This window comes from Phacochoerus africanus, chromosome 7 (assembly GCF_016906955.1).
Source record: "Phacochoerus africanus isolate WHEZ1 chromosome 7, ROS_Pafr_v1, whole genome shotgun sequence".
Lineage (NCBI taxonomy): Eukaryota > Metazoa > Chordata > Mammalia > Artiodactyla > Suidae > Phacochoerus > Phacochoerus africanus.
Genome location: NC_062550.1, coordinates 67,775,017 through 67,802,604, shown reverse-complemented (window position 1 = coordinate 67,802,604; position 27,588 = coordinate 67,775,017). Strand labels below are relative to the sequence as shown.

At 50.5% G+C, this 27,588-nt stretch overlaps 1 protein-coding gene across 12 annotated transcripts; it reads right to left on the bottom strand.

The window, feature by feature from the left end:
- Nucleotides 1-2,279: 2,279 nt before the first annotated feature.
- ZNF384 (zinc finger protein 384) lies at nt 2,280-24,659 on the bottom strand. 12 transcript variants are annotated; one of them, XM_047787698.1, is made up of 13 exons: nt 24,478-24,659; nt 24,223-24,272; nt 23,294-23,353; nt 14,968-15,038; nt 14,435-14,672; nt 14,157-14,204; nt 13,614-13,950; nt 12,682-12,774; nt 8,395-8,619; nt 7,526-7,708; nt 5,966-6,044; nt 4,171-4,329; nt 2,280-3,628 (listed from the first exon to the last, which is right to left on the bottom strand). In XM_047787698.1, the coding sequence occupies exons 4-13, from the start codon at nt 15,031-15,033 to the stop codon at nt 3,251-3,253; spliced, it is 1,806 nt and encodes a 601-aa protein (XP_047643654.1). In that variant the 5' UTR covers nt 15,034-15,038; nt 23,294-23,353; nt 24,223-24,272; nt 24,478-24,659; the 3' UTR covers nt 2,280-3,250. The 12 variants fall into 12 exon arrangements, with proteins under 12 accessions (XP_047643654.1, XP_047643655.1, XP_047643653.1 ...); XM_047787699.1 differs by lacking the exon at nt 24,223-24,272; XM_047787697.1 differs by lacking the exon at nt 24,478-24,659 and having other exon boundaries at nt 24,223-24,456.
- Between the last annotated feature and the right edge of the window lie 2,929 nt (nt 24,660-27,588).

Here is a 27,588-nt window from a genome sequence, read left to right as displayed (position 1 = left end):
CCTTCTCGGCCTGGAGTCCTTCCGCCCTCACAAGGGGAACTTCCGGCCTCACTACAGCGCCCGTCTGGCCGCGTCCGCCGGGCGCCCGACCGCCGACCCTTGTCTTTTGCCGGCCGGGGTTGCGTGGGGCCGGCGGCGGCCGGGGGCGCCATTTTGCATCTTCACTTGCACTTCCTTTCCCTCCAGGCGGGGGACGTGCAGGCGTGAGGGCGAGGAAGCTTTTTTTCATCAGGCTTTTAGTCCGCAAATAGCCCGTTTCAGCAGCCGGGGAATTTTTGTGTCTCTTGGGATGTGACCAGCGCAGGTGCCTTCTCCCAAGTCGCTAGTTTCTTAGGGAGTTAGCAAGGCGCCCCCGGCGGGGCAAGATTTAAACCCTCCGCACTTCTGTTGACTCGCTCGAACAGCAGCTCCCTAAGGTTATTTTTTAACGTGGAAACAACTCACTATCTATAACCTCTGAACTACTCACACAATAAAACTAGGACTCCACGTGTTATGTCAGGGTTCCTCACCTGTCACACCCCTCACTCGTAAAGTGACATAGTACTTCTGGCCTTGCCCCCCTGTTTTGGTCTCCCTTTTTATTCGGGTTTATAGGATGTTAACCAGCCCCATGATTCTGAAAGGATTGGGGCACGCAGCTGTCACAGTTGGGCCAGGTGGATGTCAGCTATCACCCTGGTCCGCTACGGCACAGCAACAGCTAATGCTTCTTCGTCAGGATGGAAAGCCACCAAGTGCATGACAGGCTGGCACCACGCTTGGGAACCGGAACCGGAGTGTTAGTAAGACAGTGCTTTGGAGATCATTGTCGCTCCCAATTCACACCTTCTTGATGTGAAGTGGCAGGTTGTCAAACACTTTCAGCCTCATCATTTAGATCAAATATATAAAAAATGGGTAAGGTGAAATCCCAGACTTACTGCTGACCAGGTGGTAAGATAACAGCAATGAAATCTACAAGATTTCCCTCTTACGTGCAAGCAGCAGGCCCTTGGGTAATTTAATCTGTGCGCATCTCTATAAAATGACTATCTCACACTACCTACCTCATTGGTTGTTACTCTGAGTGTGAGTGTAACCTTAAAAAGAGGAGATTGTTTGTAATACCTGTGATGAAGTTAGGGCTATCAGTGCCAATTTGACTGTTGGTGAGAACAAGGGTTAAAAGCAGTAAATATTCAGGAAGCTAACACTGCATGTTTGGTCACTTGTGATACATTCATTAGTGTCACCACAGAGTGGGACCATCTTGGATGCCCACACAAGAGCCCAGGCCCTGAATTAAGAGGTATTATTTCATTGCCTACCCGCATGCAGCCAGGTAATGAGCACAGAAGCCCGGCAGTCCCACAGAGGATAGCCACATTGTCAGATGCGGGAACTTTGCCACAACTTTCTCAGTGCTTAAAGATTTTTAATTCTCAAAAAAGGAATCTTGGAGGTGATCTAGCCCAATCCCTTCATTTAACAGCTGCAGAAGCATCTTGGCCAACACTGGTTGCTGGGAGATCAGGGCTGAAGTCCAGGTTCCCGACCACACTCTATTCCTCAGCACTACAACTGTGCGGTGTCCTTCAATCCAGGTTATGACCTCCACCACTGGAAACCTCTAGGTTTAGGTGCCACAGGACGTGCCAAGTGGAAGCAGCACTGAGCCCAGGGATGCTCTGGCAGGAGTGCAGTTCCTTCCAGGAGGCTGTGCTTCCATTTCTTTGTTACGGAGTTTTGTGGCCGTCTTGACGGTGACACGTGCCCGAGACCCTGTTCTCACATTCTTAGGCCAACACAGTCCTCACGACAGGATGTGTGTGTAGAAACCTTCATAAACCAAGCTTTCACTGCAGAAATATGGAAGCTGTACCCTTCCATGGCTGGGGATATGCACACAGCCCCAACACACAGCATTCGTTCTGCACATCTGCACACTCTTAATGCATATCCTCAGTACCAGCCTTGAATCTCTCCCCAAACAGCTGTTTCCCGTGCTCACTCACATCAGTAGCTCCACTGCCTCTGATCCTTTTACACGAATTTATTTCTACACAAGGTTCTAAAAACACCCCTTGGTTTTGTACATAAGATTTTCTTTTTTTCTTCATTTTAAATTCCTTTATAACAACTGGTTTCCTGATTTTTTTTTTCATTTTCTCTTTTCTCTGAAATCTGCCATGATTAAAAAAAGAAAAAAAAAAAGACAAAAGGAAATAAAAATGCTGTTGGCCAGAAGACAGGGTGGAGGGAAAAAAAAGGGACAAAAATAAACAAAACATCAAATATGAAAATTCTCAGAGATAATGCATTTATAAACACAGAAATGGTTACAACAAAGATGGCCGTGATGAGTGGGTATATATATATTTATATATATATATATTTATATATAAATCCATGTCCAGCAACTGACCGTGGCACCTAGGGAGCTAAGTCCAGTCCTTGCATTTGCCCTTCACTCTCCCTTCTCTGCAGCCCCCTCCTTGTGGGGTTTTATAAAGAACTCACAGCACCCACAGCTGCTTAGGTTGGGGGACAGGGAGACTGAGCACTGAGCCCCGGCTGGCAGAGAAGGGGAGAAGCTCCAAGGAGACGCATAACTCACACTTCTAAGCCACCCTCGACCACTTTGGGGATCTCTGGCCCCTTGGGGACCACATCTCAGCCCTTGCCCCTTTACAAATAAAGGGGGTCCGACCCCCCTCCAGATCTCCTTCCAGCACTAGGTAGGAAGTGAAGCGAGACCATGAGGGGAAAACGGCTCCCAGGGATAGGGGTATGTGAGAAACCTCTGTTCTTTCGCAGCCAAGACTAGAACAGGAAGCTGGCTGCATTTAGGGCTCCCTCCTCTCTGACATCCAGGAGGGCCAGCCTCTAGTCCTCTATCAGCCCAAGCTTGGAGGATTATGAGGGTGAGGAGAGAGTAAGTGCCCACTCTGGAAAAGTCTCTATGAGGTCATAGCAAACCCCTCCCCTGAGCACCAACCCCCAATTTTAAAAGCTATGCTTAGGCAGGGAGGCTGCTGGATTACGCCACCAGCTCAGTACTCCTCTGCCGATCAGGAGGGCTGACGTTCCTGTTGAAGAGGAGTTGAGAATAAGGAGAGCATCCTGGGAAGGAAGGCTGGGCCTGAGGCCCAAGAAGATGGAGCCGTGGCCTGTCAAGGAAGAAGAGGACTTTTCCCACCAAGAGGAGCTGGAGAAAGAAGGGACCAGAACTTCTTCCCCTCTTCCCAGGGGACGGCAGCACAGGTCTCTACGAGCTGGCCAGGTGCTCCACCTGGATGGTGCTGGTGGTGACAGTGAGGCAGATGTCCTTATGATGCTCTGCCGTCTTATAGGGGGTCAGGTCAAAGGAACACTGGGGTGGAGGGTTGGGGTTGCTGTCCCCGCCACCCCCACCCTGGGGGGCTGCCCCAGGGGACTGGAAGTGTGATTGCTGCTGCTGTTGCGGCTGCTGCGATGCCTGGGAGGCCTGGGCCTGGGCCTGGGCTTGGGCTTGAGCTTGGGCTTGGGCTTGAGCTTGGGCCTGAGCTTGGGCCTGGGCCACAGCTGCTGCCGCTGCCGCTGCCTGCACCTGCTGCTGGAGATCAGGAGGGTTGTGTTTGCGCATGTGTTTCATCAGGTACGTTTCCTAAGGGAGACAGAAAAGGAGTGGTTGAGGGAAGAAAGAGAAAGGAAGAGGTACCTATAACCAGGGCCCTGGGCTCTTACTCTGCTCTGAACAGAACCTCACTTCTACACAGGTATTCTGGAGACACTTGAGCGCTCACTCTCAGGTGGACAAGAGAGGGGACCTTTAGAGTCACCGTGGGTATTCAGCTGGCACTGGGGAAGCTGTCATCCTCTCAAAGATCTCTGAATGGAACACCTTTTTCTGGAGTCTAACGAAAAACATCTAACTGAAACCTCACTTCTCCCACAAGGCCAAGATACTTCCCTCTGCCCTTTGTCTAAGTAAAATGCAAAACCACTGCTTAGCAACCTCTTTGGGCTCAAGGCACCAGGCATACCCTGAACGCTTCAGCTCTGGGTCTATTTCCATTTCCTTTAGTGACTCTGGCAAGCGGGAGCACGGGGCGCAGGGGGATGGCGTGCTCCCTGCAGCAGCTCCTTCTCAGAAAGACGGGTGCAGCAGCTCATTGGGGCAGGGGAGGGAGGGCTCCAAGCACTCACCGACGTGTACGCCCGGCTGCAGATGGTGCAGGTGTACACCTTGGCATGCTTCACTGTGTGCGTAGACAGGTGCACCTCCAGCGAGGCTGCGTCTGTGTACGCCCGGTGACAGTTGTGGCACTTGAAGGGTTTATCTTTGTTGTGCTGCCGCCTGTGGGACTGAGAAAATTGGGAGAAACCAGGATGAATGTGCTGAACACTGACCTCCTGGCTCCTTGACCTTCACAGAGAACCCTGAGCTAGGTGCCAGGCCTCCTAGTTCTCTTTCCATCTGAAGACACAACTGCATCAAGCAAAACTTCAGGAGCTACTGGCAGGGGAAGAAGCATCATACTCCATGCAGCGCACACCAGGATCCCAAATGTTACAACGGTGGCCGTGCCTGGTCCCACTGGTCAGCAGTTCTCAAAAACGAAGCATGGGAGCTGCCAGGGAACACCAAGACCTTTTCAGGGGGCCCACGGGGTCAAAACTACTTTCAAAATAATGATAATAAGACACCATTCACTCTCATTCTTTCACGGTTGTACAGAGATCGCAAGATGTGTGGTATCACAAAGACTGAATGCGGCAGATATGAGAATCCTGCCACCTTTCTAAAGTCAGCCAGACATTAAAGAAACTTGCATGAATGTAAAGCAAAGCCATTCTTCTAACTTTTTTGGGGGGGTGGGGCGGGGTGGGGATTTAGAGTTATGTTATTTATGTTAACATGCAATGGGTTTTTTTTGGTTTTTCTTTTTGGTCTTTTTAGGGCCGTACATGCAGCACATGGAACTTCCTAGGCTAGGGATTGAATCGGAGCTGTAGCCACCGGCATACAGCACAGCCACAGCAATGCCAGATTCAAGCCGAGTCTGCGCCCTACACCACAGCTCATGGCAATGCTAGATCCTGAACCCACTGAGTGAAGTCAGGGACCAAACCCGCATCCTCATGGATACTAGTCCAATTTGCTACCGCTGAACCACAATGGAACTCCCAAATGAGGTTTTTTTTTGGCTGTGCCCACAGCATGTGAAAGTTCTTGGGCAAGGGATCAAACCTGCACCACAGCAGCAACCTGTAGCAACACCAGATTCTTAACCCCATGCCCCACAAAGGGTCGGATTGAAGCTACAGCTGTCGGCCTACACCACAGCCACACAGGATCCGAGCTGTCTGTGACCTACACTGCAGCACATGGCATAGTTGGGTCCTTAATCCACTGAGCCAGACCAGGGATGCAACCCACATCCTCACAGATGCTACATCAGGTTCTTAACCTGTTGAGTCACACAGTAACTCTGGGGTTTATTATTTTTACACACATTAATAAATATTTTTCAAGTTTTTCAGTTTCTTCATGTCTACATAATTAGGTATTACCCACATCAACAAAAGCTCTTTGGGTTCCCCACTGACTGTTAAGAGTGTAAAGGGTCTGGAGTTCCTGCCACAGCTCAGTGGCTAAGGAATCTGACTAGGAACCATGAGGTTGCAGGTTCGATCCCTGGCCTTGCTCAGTGGGTTAACGATCCGGCGTTGCCATGAGCTGTGGCGTAGGTCACAGACACAGCTCAGATCTGGCATTTCTGTGGCTCTGGTGTAGGCCGGCAGCTGTAGCTCCAATTAGACCCCTAGCCTGGGAACCTCCATATGCCACGGGTGCGGCCCAAGAAATGTCAAAAAAGACAAAAAAAAAAAAAAGAGTGTAAAGGATCTGGAAAGAGTTTGAGAACCACTGACCTAGGCACATGGCACTGCGACCCCAAGTCTTAGACTCAAGGCCTCGGGTGGAGGGCAGAGCACTTACCTGCAAGTTAGAGAGCTGGGTGAAGGCTTTCTCGCAGCCTGGGTGTGCACATTTGTACGGTCTATCGCCGGTGTGGATTCTGCACGGGTCGAGAGAAGAGAGGGAAAGGACGTGAGCAGAGCTGCCCGGGGAACAGTACCTCAGCAGGCCTCCTCTGGGAGCCCGGGGGGGTCTCCCAGGGGCACCAGCTCAGCTCCTCTGGGTCGGTCAGTCGGATCAGGCCAGCAGTCCTGACCTCCGCTCGCTGCTGCTGCTGCTGCTGCTGCTGCTGCGGGCATCGCTCCGCTCCAGCCGGGCTCCTCTGTGCTGGGGGCGGGCTGCGGGCTGGCCGGCCAAGGCGGCGAGGACCGCAACCGTCCCTCAGGAAGGTTCAGAAGGTGAGGTGAACACAGCGGTGAGGAGAAAGAAACACAGAGCACTGCTCCCCCGGCCCCCAACACACAGCCAGAAACCAGCCCCTCAGCCTTAGTGCCGTTTCCAGCGAAAGTTCTGGTATCAGAGACAAGCAGTTATGGGAACTGTGAAGAGCAGCAGTGAGAGCACTACTTGTGGAAGCTCCTTGGGGCTTTTCCCAGTCCAGCCCCCTCATGGCAGGAAATGCCTACTTTGATACGAATGCCACCTCTTTCCAGACACTACAGGGCCCTCTGCGGAGATGAGCCTAGGACGGGAGGGTACGTGACCCCTGCTCCTCTGCAGGGACTTCAGAACCACCTCTGTGGCCGGGTGCTTTTCAAGTCCCCCGGAGGTACAAAATCCTGAAAACCTCACAGGACACGTCTCCTCACAAGGAAAGCCCAATTCCTCCTCTTCGCAAAGCACGCTGTCAGACTGCTTTGAGGGGGAGCACCTCCTCCAGTAGCTGCTGGGAGAGGAGGCCGATGGCCAGCAAGAGTCTGGACTCCAGCTCCGCTTGAGATCCATCAGCTCTTCCAGATGGCAGGCTCACCTCCTCCGAGTCACTCCAGATTCCCGGGGCAAACGGTGAGCATCCTTATGGCGTATAAGCGTCTTCGTTTCACTTGTTGGGTCTTTGCGAACCTTGAGGATCTGTCTTGTTCTGTTCCCTACTCCCGGCCTCCCTTGGAGCCTTGCTTGCTGCTGTTGGTGTCACGGGCCTGGTACCCAGTCGAAGTCTAATTTTGTCTTCTGTTCCTCATCGGTGCCCCAAGGGCTAGAGGGATGGTCTTCTCCAAGCACACGGCCCTGCTTTGGCATCAAGGAGAAAATCTTGCAAGATGCGTGCACGGGTGTTTCCGGGGAGGAAAACGAGCATAGGAAACGTGGTCTCTGCTCCGGGGAAGTCGCCTCCTCCCGCCGGTCAGGGAGTGCCCCACAGTCACTGCATCTCCTCGGTGCTGCTTCTGCCTGGAAAGGCTCTCCCTGAGCATCCACTTGTTGGCTCCGGTGCGGCTTGGTCTTCCTCCCAGATGCCAGCTGTGCTCTCCTCCAGCCGGGTCTCTCCCCCGCCCCCCGCATGCGGGCTGCTGTGTGTGTCCGGGGCGGGGGTGGGGAGGGCATGCCAGCGGGGCGGGACAGGAGCCCGCCACTCTCCCTTACCGTGTGTGCTGCTGGAGGTGGGAGAGCTGGCGGAAGGCCTTCTGGCAGTAGGAACAGTTGTAGGGCTTGGCCCCCGAGTGGATACGGAGGTGCTGGGCCAGGTAGGAGGTGTTGGCGAAGGTCTTGGAGCAGTGCGGGCACTTGTGGGGCTTGATGGTCTCCGTGTGCATCTTGGAGTGGATCCTGCCGGAGAGGAGAGGAGGGAAGGGGGAGGAGGGAGCAGTTCGACACCACGGGCTCAGCTCTCCGCTGGGTGAAATGATGTTGCTTGACGGATGAGAGCACCACGCCTCCCTCCCCCCCAAACACACTCCGGCCTGGGGAGGCTAGTGAAGAGGACACCCACATCTACGTTGCTGCGGATCTTAAGTCGGTGGCTAGGATGGCAGTGAGATGATGAAGAGCTGCAGCCCTGGCTCCTGTAACCTTCAGGATTTCAGTCTCGTCAGCCCTCTGCTTTGTGCTAAGGTTTACACACTCACCACAGACACCCTGCTTCCAAATAGCAATCTGAACAAAGACCAATACCGCCTGTTCCCCATGGGCCTGAGGTTGAATGCACACCTTGGCTCTGAACAGAAGCATATAGTAAAAGCAGGGCCTGCTCTGCAGAAGAGTTCCAAACACAGACACAAAGAGAGACCGCACAAATCATTCCAGACTTTGGGACTGGAAAGCCCCAATTTCCAGGCCCCCCCCAGGGGTACAGAGTTCAGTTTTCACAGACAGCAATTGAGAGAGCTGAGGCTCTCTGCAGGCAAAGTCGAGAAATGAAAACATGTGGAGAGAAAAGGAGATGCTGGCCACCTGGCCTTGGGGCTGTGAGGGGTTCACGGCAGGGAGCAGGGCGAACGCGAGAGCAGCCTTACCGGGTGTGCTGCTGGAGGTGAGAGAGCTGGCGGAAGGATTTCTCACAGAAGTTACAACTGTAGGGCTTGGCCCCCGAGTGGATACGGATGTGCTGGGCCAGGTAGGAGCTGTTGGCGAAGGTCTTGGAACAATGTGGGCACTTGTGGGGCTTGGTCTCGGTGTGTGACTTGGAGTGGATCTGCATCTCCGACTTCGAGAAGAAGGTCAGGGAGCACATCCGGCACCTGGGCCAAGGGAGGGCAGCGGTTAGGACCCCGCCGGCTGAGGGGCGGTGCTGAGCCCCCCCCCCCCACGTCCAAAGACGCCCACCTCTCTGATCTCTCCTACTCCCGCGACACTGCAAGGAGGAGCTCCATTTTATCTATCTTTACAGCCTCTGCTCCTAACACTGCCCGGGCACAACACAAGCATTAAATAAGTGTTTGCTGAATGCCTGGCCCCCCTCAGTGTGCACCAAAACCAGCGTTCAACCAGGTGAGACAGGAACACCTCACTACAGGCTCTCACTGGGTCAGGAGTATCCACTAACTTCCGTTTTCCTTCTGCTGATAACTTGATCTCAGACTATTAAAGAACGACTTTCCCCAGTTTCCCATGGATAAAAGCACATCCTTCGGGCAGTCCCCAAGGCTCCCGAGATGGCAGTGGGGACAAACTGACGAGATCCCCCAGATAACTGTCTTCCCTCAGATATTCCCCTATTTGCTTGTGGCCAGTGATTCCTAGAGGCATGGGTGGAGAAGTATCGGAGCTATTTGGAGGGGCCTTGCCCAAACTATACAGGTCAGGTCTCCACCCTGCATCTGATGTTCCACCCCCCACCCCGCCCCCAGCTCCTTAGCAATCAAGTGAGAACTACCTCTGCAATGAGCTAAGGTAACTGCTGCAGTGGGTAGTAACGCTCAGATATTTAGGAGAAAAAGACTGGTGACATGCTGAGCCTCCCTCTAACCGGTCCTCTTTCCTAGCAGGTGGAGCCAATGTCAGCACTTCCTGCTGTCATCAGTAGCATCTGAAAGTACTTTCACTCATCACCTGAGCTGGCAGTCCTTCCTCTTGCTGATACTGCCTGACAATATCAAAGAAGGCGGCCTGTGGGCAAGGTAGGCCACAACCATTCAGACATGACTGGGCCGAAACCTATCATTCCTAAACAACTCACCAGCACACAGTGTGGGTTGGCAGAAAGGGCCACAGCCTAAAGGCAGCCAGGCAAGCAGGGCAAGCCCCTCTTCTCTGGGTCCTCTCTGACTTATCTCTGTTAAGAGGACGTGGGAGGGTGAAGGGTGATTTCTGTTTCTCTCTGATCCCAGGAGAATGTTTAGAGAATAACCAAGATGCAGACTAAAAAGAACTCTGAGCTCCTCGGAGAAGGGACTACTGTTAGGGGTATAGGCCCTGTATTAATGCTTCCATTAAAATCCCCCCCCCTTTTTTTTTAGAGCTGCACCCACCACAAATGGAAGTTCCCAGGCTAGGGATTGAATTGGAGCTGTAGCTGCTGGCCTATGTCACAGCCGCAGCAATGCCAGATCTGAGCTGCATCTGTGACCTACACCACAGCTCACGCCAACGCTTGATCCTTAACCCACTAAGTGAGGCCAGGGATTGAGCCCGCATCCTTATGGATACTAGTTGGGTTCGTCACCACTGAGCCACAACAGCAACTCCAAAATTCCAGTTGTTAAGGCCAATTTCTAGTTCTCTTGTCACTTGATAACTCTGAAGGAAATCCAATGACCAGTTTATCAATCCCTGGTTGTTGTCTGGATGCCCAACCATTGTACGGGAGGGGGACATTCTGTTTATAGTTAGCAGGGTCCAGAGAGCACAGCCAGTGGAAGACTGGACACCTGGGTTCTACTCAGGGTTCAGTTACAGGCTTGCTCATCAATCTAGACCTCGATTTTCTGGTCTGTAAAATGGAGAGATAAGTATCTGCCGCCTCTCCAAAGGGCCAGCAAACACCCAGGACAGCCAACAATGAGCCAAGCGTTCTTGAATAATAAAAGTGCTTTAAAGCCAGCAGCACTGGTGCTGGAAGGGCTCACACTACGATAGATTTCACCAAGGCTAACCTTAGAAACTAGACACACTGTCACTTGGAGGGGAACTGCACTAAAGTTACAAAATAATTCCCCTTCTCAGACAGGTGTAATGACAGGTTCATTTTAATGCAAACAAAACCTCATTAGTTTGCGTGTGAATGCTGAACACATAACCGCACCCTTAATCTGAAATCAATTATTAAAGAGAAAATAACCCTCTTCATCAAAGTTTTCAACTAGAGAAGTTTTCTACTGCAAAACTTAAATTCACCAATGGACTGGCAACCAAATGAGCAGTGTCTAAAAGTGTGAGTATAATAAGGATGATGATAATAACAGCAATATAATAAGGGCAGTAATAGTTGCCATTTGTCATTGTGCCAGTTGTGCCATTGTGCCTGATATTGCCGGGCTCCAAATTAGGCCCCTTAAACACATTGTTCCCACTCTTTCCAACAACCTGGCAAGTACTGTCCCTGTTTTACAGAAAGGAATGCAAAGACTCAGAAGGGTGCAGTAATTTGCCAAAGGGCAAACAGTGATTCATTCTTACCTAACTTAAGACTCTTCACACTAGAGAGTATTTCAGGAAGAAGCCAGACCATCCCATCATCCACCAGAAACCTCTAGACACTACAACTACAGAGAGGCTTAGGTGACCATTAAAGTTTTTTGTTTTTTGTTTTTTTAAATGGCTGCATATGGAAATTCCTGGGCCTGGGGTTGAATTACAGCTGCAGCTGCAACCTACACTGCCTCTTGTGGCAGTGCAGAATCCTTAACACAGTGAAGAAGGCCAGGAATCGAATCTACATCCTCAGAGACAAGGTCGGGTTCTTAACCCGCTGAGCCACAACGGGAACTCCCCTTAAAGTATCTCCAACTCTGAAATTCTATGAAGTCAAATAAGCACAAGTCTAAGCAAGGTGTCAGGTGGTGGGGGAGAAATCCCATTTAGGAGAGCTGTGGAAGTGGGCAGTGGCCGGGGATACAAACACCACTGTTCGTTGTCACTGGGAGCACAGCTCCGGGGGACACCATTCACACCCAACATGACAAGGGTGCCCCCTTGGAGGCACGAGATGTGGTGGCCTCAGTTACAGTAACTGCTATGAATTATCAATGCTTTTTTTCCCTAAGATGTTCAAAAACACTTCCGTATACTCCAATTTTCCCTCAAAACATTTGCACAAGATAGATGAGGGCCATGATTGATCTTCCCATTTTTAGATGGGAACGAAGAGCTAGAAATAAGTATTGTATTGTCCCAAGAAACAGAACCCAATTCCCCCCAAACCAGTCAAATGCCTCTGACCACAGGAATGGACGTGGTTGACCCACACATGCATGGAAATAGGGATTCTTCATGATTAAAAAGAGGCCTTTGGACCTTCAGCGTTCTGAGCTCCTGAAGAAATTCTGTTTAACCTATAACATAATTAGTCCCCCTTCAATTCAGAGTTCTCTTTGGTCACCTGGAGGTGTGGCTGGTCAAGAATTCCAAAAATATTAAGGGTGTGGGAAATCCTCTCATGGCTGCCTTCCGACTGTATAGTCACATTTCTTTCCACCTGCACAGTTTGGAAAGTCCCGAAACAGCCTTACTGGGGGTCCAAAAACAGAGAAATCTTGGCAGAATCAGAGGACTGTGATCCCTGTGAATGGCCACGCAGAGGGGCAGGCAACCCGCCCACTAGCCCCACAGCAACCGATTTTGTACAGGTGCATCTCCACGTCACAATGACCTCACTTGAAGCAAAACATAAAAATTTAAATTTTACAGACTAAATTTAAAAGGGGATTTCACTTTATAAAATGATGTTATAAAACAATGCCTTTAAATGAAGCAAACTTGTCAGGTACCTTTATAACATGACATGATGTAAACATTTGTCAGGAACCCTTTTATTGTATAAAGTGGCGTACACCTATAATAACAAAGCTGTAGTGAACTTTCAGATCATGAGCTGGAATTCTGGAACTCAATACTTTCTGCATAGCAACACTCCCCTCATTTTCACTGACAGAGAGGGATTTACACACCCTGTCCTCTCCATGGTAGATGTGTACAACATGTAAAAATAAATGCTAAATGATGACCATCTCTTCTCTCTTTTGAAGCTCACAACATTTCCAATCTTATCTTATATATACTCCCGACGACTGGGAGGCATAAACAGAATTCTCCCCATTTTACAGATGAGGAAACTGAGGCCCAGAGAGGGGAAAAGGACTTGCCCAGGGTCACACAGCAAGTTCGTGGTGGAGCCGGGAACTGAATCCATGAGCCCAAGGCTCTGTCCATTTCCTGTGCCGCAGTTCCCTTCGCTCCTAAAATGGGAACAACATTGCCCATCTCGGTACACTAAGGACAGACCCAGTCTCCCAGCCATGCACATCTGCCCCTGTCTGCGTCAAAGCTGTGGCAGTGGTTATTCCACTCTGTACACTGGGACCAAACTCCCCAAACCCACTAGGGCCCTTGAGGGTTCTCAAAGAGATTAAAAGGTTTCCAGCTTTCAAAGGACAGGGCATTTAGATACGTGATGACTTTCGTATAGAACCACATGCAGATGTGCATATAATGCTTTTCGGCAATGGGCAACTTAAAGGAAGTGGAGGATCGAAAGAACTTCCATGAATGAGAAAGTCAGCAAACAGCCATCTCACAAGCATATAATCCACAGGGCGGAAGGGCGGGTATTCTCTTCATTCCACCTTTTTACAAGGACCCCTCCCGTCACCCCAACCATGCAGGGTCAGGCAGGCTCGATGCTCAAATACGGCCCAAGAACCGGTGGATGGCACACAGGTCAGGGTTAGGGGCTTACCAGAGAGGTTTCTTGGAGAAATAGGAATGGAAAATGTAGAAAGCAAAAAGGAGCTGGAGACAAGAGTCTCAAACCCAGTCTAGAGCTTCATTACAAGAAAGAAATTCCAATATGTCACCCAAGATAGGTCCGTGCTGATGACCCCCAGAAAGGAGAGGGTGAAACGGGTCTGCCTCGTGGGGAAGAGGCACCAGAAAAGGGCCAGAAGCGTCTCCTTCCTACCCCTCCATGGACAACTGACATGCATGTGGATCTGCGGTGGAAGCTGCTGGGGCGCAGAGCCCGAGGGGGCAGGGACGCTCAGAGGCGCACCCCTTCCTGCCGTGCGCTGACTCCTACCTGTAGGTCTTGCCGTCTTTCTGATGGTCGTCATCATCCTCGGGGGAGAGCACGTAAGGGTCGTTCATCTCAGGCAGCCCCGATTCCAGCATCCGCTTCTTCTTTCGGCCCCGGGGGGGCTTAGTGGCCACAGTGCCACCTCCGCCACCGCCGCCGCCGCCGCCTTCCTCGGTTAGGGTCGATGCTACCTTCTTAGAGAGGTCGGGGACCACCTGTAGGGCTTGCGAGCCCGGGGGGAGAGCTGAGACAATCATGGGAGCCGAAATGGGGAAGGTCTGAGCTGACGAGGCTGTGGTCACAAGGGAGCCTGAGGGGGACGTGATTACCAAACCAGGACCTAGGATGGGGAGAAAAAGGAGATGGTGTCACGCGGTCCAGTCCTGATCCTAATCCTATTTAACTCCCCCCAGATCATTGTCTAGTTAACCCCTCACCACCACCCCCCACCCCGACCCAGAGTATATAGGAAACCCCAAACCCTGTACATAACAATGGTCTCCTAACCCCTGTCCCCACGCCACCCCCAGTAACAGTGAGATTTACCCCTTGATTGACTCCCTTCTCTTCTCCACCTCTGAGAACAGGAGACTCCTTGATTCAGAGAAGGAAAGAATGTCACCTCCTCAAAGGCAGGGACCGCATCTTCTACTTCTTTGTACCCCCACAATGCCTAGCGCATTGCTGGGCACACAGTAGGCACTTAGTACACATCTGAGTAATCAAACACACATCCCACTCCCCATGTCCGTGGCACCCTCCAGCCTGGGGTACTGATCGTGGAAGATCAACACCTCAGATTGGAGAAGAGCAGAGGTGCTCACCAGCGGTCATCAGTCCTGTGGACGGCACGGGGACCACCGTGATATTCTGGGTAACGGACGCCTGGCTATGTGGGGTCAGCTGGTCTGACTTGGACTCGGTGTCCATACTGATGCCCGAGGGCAGGGACACCGAGGCAGGCACTGTCAGCAAGGTGGGGTAGTGGGGTGGAGCCAGCCCACAGCCCTTCTCCGGCAACAGCTGATCCTTCATCTTGTTGATGAACATCGTGTTCTCGATCTGCAAGAAAACGGAGGGGGACGCGGCCTCTGAGGGAGGGTCGGGGGCTGTCTGCTCCCTCAGCACCCCGCGCCGGCCGTCCTCGTCCTCGGGGGAGAGCAAAAGGCGGGCAGTTACTGTCTCTGCGCTTCCAGAGAGAGGCCAAATGGAAACCCTAGCTACTCTCAGCAATGGGGGGCCTGGAGAAACAGATCAGGAGTCATCTTGCTTCCAGTGTCCACAGTAACAGAACTTGCTACTCGGAGATGACAAAAGTACACCACGGAGCAGGAGCCAAGACCCAAACACCACCTACCTGTCCTGAGACTGTGGGGATAGAAGGCCAGAAGTACGGGTTAGAATTGAAGTGAGATTCTTCCATTCTACCTGAAGAAGGAAAGACAGACCACATGACACTCAGCAATAAGCCAGAGCAGGCTCGGCAATGGAGACAGGAAGCTCCTGGCCTCTTCTCTGGCATCACACCCACATGCCTGGGAACTGGTAGGCAGGCCCCAGGAGCTAGCATATCAGTCCCTCTGGGCAGAGCCGCTTGGCACCGTATCTCCACCCAACAGAGGCTACCCCAGTCAGGATGCTGGTGAAAGAACCTATACACACCGCATTTGCCCACACGATGTTTCCTGTACCACAGAAATAGAATTGATATTACTTTCTTTTGCTGACAAAGAGAAATCAAAATCATGAGAGAGGAAGGCATGGGTCCACAATCCCACAAGGCAAATCAATGATTGGCTTGAAAACAGCCAGGTACCTATCATTGTTCCTCTCCCTTCATCCCCCAAACCCATCTTCCTTGAAATAAAAAAACTTGAAGAGTACCAATCGACACATCTAGAGTTCCACGTAGTGTGAAACGGTTCCAGGCCAGAACACAAACTGTCCAACCAAGAGAGCTAAAGAATGAAACTGGTGGGAAGCAGAATCAAGGTATTTGGGGAGAACCAGATGCTCTCCGGGGACCACACCCCCACGGATCCCACCAAGGCCCAAGAATATCCACGATGCTTTACTAGGTATGACGCGCACTGGACAGAGCAGTGAGAATCTAGCAGTTATCAGTTTTCAAAAGGGTTCTAGCATTAGCAGTAGCAGCAGCCACCTAAAGGGTTTTAGAACAGAGACAATGGGGGGCCAGAACACACACACATCACCAGATCCCGGCTTTGCAGTTCTCAAACACAAGGCCTCTAAGAGTTCAGAAGGTTCTTCTCTGTATGTGATGACACATAAGCTTAAAACTTTGGGAGGGAGGACTAAGCAGGAAGAAAAGCAAACCCTCAGAATCAAGTTGCAAGTCACAGATGGGTCCGGACTCCAGGCATGCCACCGCTCATTTTCACACTCCGATCCTTCTCCTAGCAAGGCTTAATTACAGGTTGTTGGAGTTCCCATCGTGGCCCAGTGGTTAACGAATCCAACTAGGAACCATGAGGTTGAGGGTTCGGTCCCTGCCCTCGCTCAGTGGGTTAACGATCCGGTGTTGCCGTGAGCTGTGGTGTAGGCTGCAGACGTGGCTCGGATCCCGCGTTGCTGTGGCTCTGGCGTAGGCTGGCAGCTACAGCTCCGATTAGACCCCTAGCCTGGGAACCTCCATATACCGCAGGAGCGGCCCAAGAAATGGCAAAAAGACAAAACAAAAACAAAAAAGTTACAGGATGTTGGTCAAGAGAAGCATCCCAAAAGCCCGGACCAGGAGAGGTCCAGGCTGGCAGAAGGCAGGTGATATGGGAGGAGGAGACTGCTGGGATGGAAAAGCAAGGAAGAGTGGGAATTAGTGTTAACACCGCACTGCCACTCCGGGCCAAGGGCAACCAAGCTCCAGATGCAGAAGGAGAACTCACAGGAAGCTGTGACTGACAGCCAAGGTCCCTCTGAGGACACGCTGGAGGGGGACACAAGGAGATACTAAGAGCTGGAGAGAAGACTGGGCACAGAAACCAGGTTTCAAGTTGTGACTGAGGAAACCAGGAAAGTTTTTCACCAAAGGAAGTGAAGCAAAAGGACCTCACTCTAAATGTAGCCCTGTTCTTGATCTTTCTCCAGAATTCTCATCACATCTTTTGCTCTACTGAATAGCAGTCTTCATTTTCGTAAAACCTATAAAGGAAAGTAGCCTATAAATTTCAGGCTATTTGTTCCCAAAAAGTAGCAAAGGCGAGGAGAGGAATGCACCAAATCTGTGGTTACAAGAGCTTCGCACAAACAAGTGTGAGGGTCGACTTGTTTACAAGTGGCTTGAGGATCCATCACAAGCAGATTCTGCTCCCCGAGTTAGAAAACATCCTAAAACCAGACAGTCCCTAATGCAGGTGCTAAGCATTTCCCTTCTAACCTGCTTTTTGAAGGGCCCCAGGCCTTCTGTAGCCAATGGACATCAAGAAACAATGAGGGAGTTCCCGTCGTGGCGCAACCATGAGGTTGCGGGTTCGGTCCCTGCCCTTGCTCAGTGGGTTAACGATTCGGCGTTGCCGTGAGCTGTGGTGTAGGCTGCAGACGCGGCTCGGATCCCGAGTTGCTGTGGCTCTGGCGTAGGCCGGTGGCTACAGCTCCGATTCAACCCCTAGCCTGGGAACCTCCATATGCCGTGGGAGCGGCCCAAGAAATAGCAACAACAACAACAAAAAAGACAAAAGACAAAAAAAAAAAAGAAACAATGAGATCCAATCTTGCTATGATTTTCAGGAGGCAGGGGCCACTTCCTGAACTTCCCCCCAGACTCTAATACAAGAATCATCACCCTGTAAGCAATTCCATACTTGATAAAGTGAGTGACAGTAAACTACACATACAAATTTTTTTTTTGTCTTTTTGTCATTTCTTGGGCTGCTCCCGTGGCATATGGAGGAGATTCCCATCAGAGCTGTAACTGCCGGCCTATGCCAGAGCCACAGCAACGTGGGATCTGAGCCACGTCTGCGACCTACACCACAGCTCACGGCAACGCCGGATCCTTAACCCACTGAGCAAGGCCAGGGATTGAACCCGCAACCTCATGGGTTCAACCCCTAGACTAGGGGTTGAATTGGAACCACCGCTGCTGCTCTACACCTCATGGTTCCTACTCGAATTCGTTCACCACTGAGCCACAATGGGAACTCCCCAATTTTTTTTTTTTTTTTAAATCTTTTTAGGGCTGCATCTGTAGCATATGGACGTTCCCAGGCTAGGGGTCGAATCAGAGCTATAGCTGCTGGCCTACACCACAGCCATTCGGGATCCTCAACACTGAGTGAGGCCAGGGATAGAACCAGTGTCCTTATGGATACTAGCCATGTTTGCTACTGCTGAGCCAAGATGGGAATTCCCACACAAATCTTAAAAGCAATGCCAGGGGCTCAAAGGTTAACCCACAGCCCCCATCCATCTAAACCTCTAGCTGAGAGCAATGGAACAGACAAGAGTGGGACTATGGTGGAGGCGGAGCAGAGAATTAGGCTGGAGAGTAAAAGAAAGGAGGGTCTAATTAAAATTATCCCCTGAAGAGCCAAGGAAGTAAACACTACAGATGTGAAATTTTAGGAGGGATGAATTGAGAGCCTGAAAGTGTCAAAGGATTCCTGTGAGCAAGACACCTCCCCAAAAGACTACACACACTCAGAGTGTGGGACCAGGGGCTCAGGTGCAGCAGTTCCTGAGTGCACTGTGGCCTGTAGGTTCTAATAAAGGGGACCAAGTGACATGATGGACAACATCACCCCCGTCACCATTGATGTCTACTGTGTTCAAGGTACTGGTCTCAGCACCTTACAACCATCGTACCATTTTTTTTTTTCTTTTTTTGGCCACACCCACACAGGGAAGTTCTCAGGCCAGGGACAGAATCCAAGCTGGAGTTGCAACTACAGCTGCAGCCACACCAGATTCCTTAAGCTGATATGCCAGGCCAGGAATTGAACCGGCACCTCCACAGAGACAAACTGGATCGTTAACCCACTGCACCACAGCGGGAACCCCAACCATCACACCATTTAATCCCACAACAGTTCTAGTTGCAATCCCTGTTTTTTCGAATGAGGAAATTGAAGAAATTGAGAAATTTTTCAAATGAGGAAACCGAAGGCGAACAGTAAATAGCAGAGCAGAGATCTGAACCCAGGACCAAAGAGCAATCTAGGAAAGGAGTCCTACAAGAGACCAACTCAAGTATGGACTCTCTGACACTGTGGCTTGATTCACAAACCAAAGTTTGAAATATTTCCAAGAATGGGTCACACACTTCGCAGGAAGTTCTCAACAAACATTTTTTATTTTATTTTATTTTTTGCTTTTTAGGGCCACACCCATGGAATGTGGAAGCTCCTAGGCTAGGGGTTGAATTGGAACCACCGCTGCTGGTCTACACCACAGCCACAGCACCGTGGGATCTGAGCTGTGCCTATGACCTACACCACAGCTCATGGCAATGCCATATCCTTAACCAAATGAGCGAGGCCAAGGACTGAACCCGCATCCTCATGGATACTAGTTGGGTTCGTTACCACTGAGCCACGACAGGAACTCAACAAACTTCTTTTTTATTTTTTCTTTTTTAAAGTAGAGTTTTCAATGAAAGATGATATTCTCTGTCCACATCCAGTGAAGTCTTGTTTGCCACCAAGATAACAGATTTTATTTTTTCTTTTTCGGCTGCACCCATAGCATATGGACATTCCTTGGCCAGTATGCAAGTCTGAGCCACAGCTGTGGCAACACTGTACCCTTAACCCACTGCATTGGGCTGGGAATCAAACCAGCAATGCCACAAAGACAAGCCCGATCCTTAAACCACTATGCCACAGTGGAAACTCCCAAGATAACTGGTTTTAGAATGATGGAGTCTGAGTTAAAAAGCCAAACTGTGTGGAGTAGGTAAATGGAATAAAAGGCCCCTCCTCTTTCCCAGATACTCAGTCTCTCACTCTGCTTTGGTTCTTAAAAGAACAAAGCTGAAGATGAGAACACAAAACTGCTCCTAGGACTAAATGATAAACATGCCTGTGGGCTTCTGATAAACATGTCAGCCCCAAAGGGGGGTTCACGGGGAGCACTGCTCGCCCAACTAGAAGCAACAATAATTGCCTGCAGGAGGACCTTTGAGAAAGGCTCCACACTGTTCTGATGAGCATGACTTATATCTCTGTATCCCTGACCTGAGATCAATCAGAGGCCAAGAAGGAAGGTTGCTGCCAGAATATGATGTACACAGTGCCCCTGGGGTTGTGTCACAAGGTGCCTGGGTGCCAGAGCCCTCAAAAACCAGCTAACTGTCCCTTACCACTTCTCCGCTCAACTGTCTCTCACAGAGGAGCTGCCACCAAACCATTCTGACATTCAAGCAGGTACATGACATTCTGAAAACCCAAAAATTAAAGATAGTTCTGAAGGAAACCTAATCTCTACACAGGGCACCAGTTTCGATGATTCTGCGAATATACTGAAAAATCAAAAAATGAGGAGTTCCCACTGTGGCACAGTGTTAACAAATCCGACTAGGAACCATGAGGTCGCGGGTTCAATCCCTAGCCTCGCTTAGTGAGTTAAGGATCCGGTGTGTCCATGAGCTGTGGTGTAGGTCGCAGACATGGTTCGGATCCTGTGTGGCTGTAGGCCGGCAGCTGTAGCTCCGATTCAACTCCTAGCCTGGGAACCTCCACATGCCATGAGAATGGCCCTAAAAAGCAAAAAAAAAAAAAAAAAAAAGTAAAAAAATGAAAACAAAACTGGTTTACCCTAGTCTGAGAAGGAAAAGGAAAGCTTCTATTTCAGCTCCAAAATGCAGAACAGAAGGAAAAACACAGCAGGCAGAAAGATGATGGCAGACTGAACATCTGGGCTCTAATTTCAACTTTACGACTGCATGATGCCTCCACTGTTCCATTAATAAGAAAGGAGATTTAGGAGCTCCCACTGTGGCACAACGGGATCAACGGCATCTTGGGAGCACTAGGACGCTGGTTTGACCCCTGGCCTGGGCACAGTGGGTTAAGGATCCAGTGTGGGGTGGCCAAAACAGAAAGAAAAAAAAGAAAAGGAAGGAGATTTACTATAATTAAGTTGGATGGTACTTTTCTTTTAAGAGGCTCAAGGACCTTCATATTGCTTTTCCAATCTCAAAAGAAATCTTGGGAGTTCCCGTCGTGGTGCAGTGGTTAACGAATTCGACTAGGAACCATGAGGTTGCGGGTTCGATCCCTGCCCTTGCTCAGTGGGTTAACGATCCGGCGTTGCCGTGAGCTGTGGTGTAGGTTGCAGATGTGGCTCGGATCCCGCGTTGCTGTGGCTCTGGCGTAGGCCGGAGGCTACAGCTCCGACTGGACCCCTAGCCTGGGAACCTCCATATGCCGTGGGAGCGGCCCAAGAAATGGCAAAAAGACAAAAAGACAAAAAAAAAAAGAAAGAAATCTTGGAAGACTGAGGAAGTGAAGAAAAAAGACAATATTAAGTGATATCCATCAGACGCAGAGGAGGACTTGAACCCTTCCATCAGAGCTTTGTCCCTCTGTCCATCCTCCCACAGCACTACCACCATCCAGGGACAGAGCCGTCCCTGCCTCCAGCATGTGGTTTTCAAAGACATGGTGAAGACCACCACCTCGTTCCTGGCACTTTCTCCATTTTTTAAATGATTTTATTTTTTTCAAATAAAACAGGGTTTTCTTTTCTCAAGAAAACAGCCTTCTCTCATACAACCAACCTTTAGAAAATCATGAAATGTTCATCAAATTTCGTAGGTAGAAGATGGACCAAGGAATCAAGATGTCTGGAATCTAGTTCTAGGCCCTTCATCAGTGGATGACTCTGAATAATTGACTACTCCATTAAGTTTCTATTTAGGCAGAGAATGGAGGAGTATAAACCCCTTAAAACAAATTCACAAGGCATACGGTGGGGAGATCGGGACAACACAATAAAGAGTAAAATGCTCAAAGTATTCCTGGAAGGAAGAGAGTTAGAGAAATACCTGCCTGTGATGAGGACGATCATTAGTGACCATCAGTGGAAATTACATAAAGACCACATAATTACAAAGGAACCACCCCAAAGTATCAGCTCTATAGCCTCCAGCTTCATAATCACCAACTAGAAGCACTAACAAGAAAGGGAGATGCAAAGAACAATCAACTCAATTTCAACTACAGAAAGAACTTGACTTGTGGGGCTCAGACACTTTATTGAGAAAAACTTCCAAAATGAACAACTGCAGAAACCCTGCGATATTAGCTAAGGACTTGGAGTGAAGAAACACAGAGGACCATTTTTTTCTCAGGTCCTAAGGGCATTCAAGAAGGGCCATCCCAAAAGGATTTGGGGCCTTCCGACTATGAACTCTTCCAAGTACAAACTAACTTAGAATAGGTTTATCCCAATTCTACTGGGAAAGCCCATCACACCAATACCCAGACTCACAGCACTAGACCAAATCCCCACAAAGCTGGCAATCTGGGCCAGCACCTTCTACCCTGGGCACCACTAGACCACTGTATCCTGCATCCTGCAAGAAGAACAGCACAGTGATTCCCTTTGACCTGCCCATTCCATTGTAACTGAGAGCTGGGCAATATGGGGTGGGGGGAAGGCTGGAGAAGAGGGAATATGTACCTAGCATTTTTAATCACCAATTTGGCTTAGAAACCCATGGGGAATAAATTTTATAAACCAGCCTGGAACTGGTTCTCAGAAAACACACCTAAGACTTTTTCTTTTTTTTTTTTTTTGTCTTTTTCAGGGTGCACCCACCACATATGGAGGTTCCCAGGCTAGGGGTTGAATTGGAGCTGCAGCTGCTGGCCTATACCACAGCCACAGCAATGCCAGATTCTGTGTCTGGGACCTACACCACAGCTCACAGCAATGCCAGATCCTGAACCCAGTGAGCAAAGCCAGAGATTGAACCAGCGTCCTCATGGATACTAGTCAAGATTCATTTCTGCTGAGCCATGAAAGGAACTCCACATCTAGGACTCTTAAGTTCTGAACTCAAATTCTTTGAGGTTGATATATATCATCGTTTTCAGGCACCCTAAAACTCTACTACCATCAAGCCTTGCTTTTTGAACCTACCTCTGAAGTCCACTCCATACAGTTTTATTCATTTTACCTCAAACTACCCACATAGAAGTTTTTTTCCCCAAAACTTCACCCTGTCTCATTAAGTTCAAATAACCCCACGTTACAGAGTCTATTCACTCCAGAGGTCCACTCCAAACACTGTGCTGCAATATTAAGGATGCAAACTCCACTCTAAAGTCAGCTCTGCTTGTTCCTAACAGAGGAAAGCAATTTCATAAGCTATGCCAAAAGGACTATACTGGCAACTAGGGCCCATGTGTCCCTAAAGCAGAATGAATTTCTCCTTTGGGCACAGTGCAACATTGCTTAGTGATTTCATGCAAGCATTTCACAATTCAATCTTGATGAGGACTGGTGGCAATGGAAGGTGATGGGGTACAGTGCCAACTTTTTGCACAAAATTTCCTGGGTATCCTCAAGAGATAATGAGAGGCTTCTCCCACAGCAAACACCAAGATTACAATTGCTATTATGTGAAGGATTCTGTCACATTGTCCCCAAAACGTCCCTTTGATTATGACCCCTTCTCCCCCCATACCGAAAAAGCCATTAACCCCCAATTGTCTTACCCTCTCTCTCTCTTCCTCCTGTCGTCTTATTCCTTCTCCTTTCCAGGGCTCCTGAACTTTCTGTAAACAAATTGTCTGGGTTACAGGGGCCGGTAAGGGTGCAGCCACCGGAGAACTGGAGAACCTCAGGAATTCTTTGACTGTCAGCACTCAGTCTGGAAGGCAGGCCGACCCCCAACCAACAATCCAAAGATGCAAGGATATAATAACAGGAGTGTAGTGCCACCCCTATGTGGATACAAGGCAAAGAAGTTCAATTCCCATCAACTAAGATGAACTCTATCACCAGTGTGTGGGTTCCACTTGGGCTCAGACACTGGTTCTTCTTGGTTTCCCAAGGCCGCAGGTAGTCGGGGGTGAGAGAACAGAGAGTTGGAAGAAGAGAAGGGTCCCTGCCTCCTGAGGATTGGCTCAGAAAGCAAAGCTGAGGACTAAGGGGGATGCACAAGCCCTTGTGTCAGGCACAGTGCCAGTTTAGGCCCAGCCGCTTCCTCTGGCCTCCCCCCCACTTCTGCGAGGACTTCGCCCCTGCCTACCCAAGGCCCTACGCCAAGAAGTACCTCCCTCAGCCTGCACAGTGGTCTAGCTATTGGAGACCCCGGCTGATACCCCAACACCTTCGCTGCCCTGAGACAGCCCTTGGGCGCCTTCTCCTGATGTCGCCCTCCACCCTTTCCTCAAATACCCTTCTTTGGGACGCCTCTCCTTCCCCTCCAGGGAGCTGAACTCTGCTACCCACCAGACAGACACCCGCCCCCTAAGCCCCCCCATTCCTCCCCATCGCCCGCTCCTCCACAACCACTTCCGGTTCCGGGACGGACACACGTACAGTCCCATCGAGGACCCCCCTTCTCCGCCCCCCAAGGAAAAGGGGAGGGGGGAGGAGCAGAGAGCTCGGCGCGCGCCGGCTGCAGCGGCGCGAGACTCACCCGGCGGCGACGGCTGCGGCGGCGCCAGAGCGCGGGAGGGGCGGTGTTTGCTGGGAAAGGAGGGAGCCGAGTGTGGTGGGAGGACCCGGAGGGGGCGAGGGGAGGGGGAGAGCGCGAGGCGAGCGCGCGGGCACGCACTTTAGGCGCGAGACAGACCCACACACTCACACGCACGGAACGCGCGCGAGACACCCGCAGGGCGGGGGCGCGAGGCAGTGGGTGGCCCCCTCCCGCCCTCCCTCCCCTAACACTCACCCGGAAGTGGTGCTGCAGCTAGTGCTCCCGAGAACCCCGATTCCTCCACGCCCCCTCCCTCCCTCCCTCCCCCCACTGGCTCGGAGTTGAGCCGAGGCTGAGAGAAGGCGGGAGCGCCGGAAACGAAAAGGGGGGAGGGAGGGAAATAGCTATGTAGGGGGGGCCACAATGGGGAAAGGGGGAAATGCAAAGGTCGAGTCACTTCCGGGAGCGGCAAGAGCACATCCGGCGCGGCTCGCGCTCCAGGGTATTCAGGGCGGACGTTACGACAAATAGGGGCGGAAGTGGCTTCTGCCCAGGGACGCAGGACCCGCCAGGGATGTGACGCCACAGCGGAAGTGAAGGTGGGTTCCGCTAAGGGCAGGAGTTGAACTGCGGTCCTGGGCTTCCGGAAGGGACTTCTGGGGGAGTGGGAGGGTGGGAAGGCGACAGGTTCATGAATTATGCATCAAGGTACGTGGGGAGGTTTGGATTCTTAAAAGGCCGGTCGTGGTTCTCTTCCCCCAGGGGGCGACAGGCTGATATAGGGAGTTATCTACCATTCTTATTTCTTAGGTGTGCTCTTGAATGTCTCAATGCAGTGAATACGCGGAGAGGGATAAGGGTGTGTCGGCTTTCTGAGATCCCTACTTTGGCCCAAGGAGTAACTAATAACCTTTCCCAGCCATCAGAGTCCGCCCCGTCTCTGACCACACCCGTTACTCCCCTTTTCTTTGGTCTCTAAACTCCACTGGCCGTCGTCCACATCTCTATCTCCTCCCCTGGCTTTACTTTTAAATATATCACTCACCTCTACCTGATACATTGTTTGCTGTCCTCCTCTTCCCTCTGGAATGTCGGCTCCATGAGGACAAGGACTGTGAATTGTTCACTGCCCTATCCTCAGAGCTGGACGCTTAACCGTCGGTAAACGTTTATTATATCAACGAACAGTTACAATGAAATCTTTCAGGAAGCCTTCCTCGATTGCTCCAACCCGTAACGATCCTGTCCTCTGAATTCCCACAGCATTCGGTCCCTACCTTTTGTTGCTGTTTTGACTATTTCGTGTATGTGATCTTCAGCGAAATTGTCAGCAACTCAGGGGAGAAACTGTCTCATACATGGTACCTTCCCACTGCTTTGCTAATCACACAGTAAATGCTGAATAAATATATGCCATTTAAGCAAATAAATGCTCCCACTAGCCTGCCCCGGATCTGACTAGAATCCCTCTGGGCTTGGCTCTATTTTGAGTGAAACAGAATTGATGTGCCTCCTATTAACAGTAATAGTTCCTTGCTTAGAGATTAAAATAACCGTGATAGGAATAATTATAATGCCAAATCTTACAGATAATGAACATAAGACTCTGAAGACTTCAGTGAATTTTCCCAAAATCACAGCGCAGAAGTAGCAAAAGATACCTAAAAATAAACATTTCAATTAAATGTTTAAATGGAGGATATGTGTTGTGGGCTTGTAAGTGTATCTTTTTAAAGGTGTCTGCTCTACCACATTTTGGGACTCTGTACTCAGTCTGCCTCAACCCAGTAGCCACAGGTGGCAGGATAAAGGTCTGAAGGGCACAGGTTGTGACAAGACCCAGGTGCCGAATGGGTTAGCGGTCAGCTATGTGAGAAATCTTGACTTTGGGAGCTGCTATAGGAAAGTAGGAGCAAAATGGCAGTAATCACTCTAAGTCCTGGTTCTCTTCCTGTTCTTTTCCTATTTACAATAACTGGCGCACACACACCCCTTCCAGCCTCAGTGTTTCCAGCTGTCACCCCTGCTTCTTACCCTTAACTATGAGAAATAAGTTTTAAGTGCTTAGCTTTAGAGAGATAAATGTGGGGGGGTAGGGGGAGGAGGGCTGTTAATTTTAGCCTGGGGTTTTCCAGCTGGCACACTGTTTCCATCTTGAATCACTTCCACACCCAGAGCTCTGCCTGGGAGATCCCTCCTCCTGGGGGCTTCCCTATTCCCTGCTTTGGTCTGAGACATAATGGTAAGCATTCCAGAAAAATGCTTAAGAGAAGCCTGGCTTGGTCATTTGATGCACAGCTCTCGGGAGGCAAAGAAAGCATAGTGAGGAGAGGTGCCAGTCCAGGTAGTGCCTGTGATGGGTGGCCTCCAAGAACCAAAGGGGCAGACTGGCCATCGTTTGTGTTATTGGTCTGCGACTTGGCAGTGACTCTCTTCTACCGCCTGCAGCCTTCTGAGGATCTCCGGGGCGGGGGAGGGGGTGGGGGGGCACAGCTTCACTTTCAACTCTACAATGGATAGAGTTAGGATCCCTTCCTCAGAGCCCAAGCGCTTCCTGGTTAGCCTGACAGTGGATTTCATTTGGGAGCTTTCCTTTAGGACAACTTAGAAGAATAGGACTTCTCCTTTCTCCTCTGTCTTTCACTGTCTTCTGACTTTCCATGGGGAACGGAGGGCATTTAGGGAGAAGGAACAGGTGAGGATTTCCAGTGTCTTGCCGGTGTATTTTAATTTATTTAAATTTAGAGAAACAGCAGTCTAATCAGGTGATAATTAATTCCCTCTTCATTAGGGATCTTCATGTGTGCCTTTTGCATATGGATGAGCCTCGGGGTCACACTGTCCCTCTGAAGAGAAGGTGACAGAGCCCTGTGCAGTCCAGGCACTTCGGCTGTTCCCCTTCTGTGCCTTCTCTTTTCTCCCAGCCCCCACCTGACAAGGACCAGATTGCCATGGGAAAGGAGGGGAAGGTTAATGAGGCTTCCTCCCCCAACCTCTTCATCCTCCTGGGGTCCCTCCCTCACTGTCCCCAACCCATCCGCACCTCTCCCTGTGCCCTCTCCCACCAGCTGCGAACTGGGGTGTCTTCAGGCCCTACTGACTCAGCCCATCTCAGCAGCTTGTTTACCTCGCACCTCTGCTTTTAGCCGGTTCATCACTCCTTGGCCCAGCTCTGCTTCTTTCTTCTTAGAGAGTCTGACGCCCAGATCCACTAACTGTTCTGGTCCTGAGAAATACACTCCCTCCTCCCCACTCACCACTGTGAGCTGTGTGGACTCAGCCATACTTCCCTTAAGTGCACAGTAAAGCTCCCCAAGCCCTAAACCACACACCTACCGACACACAAACATTCCTGATTCTAGCTGC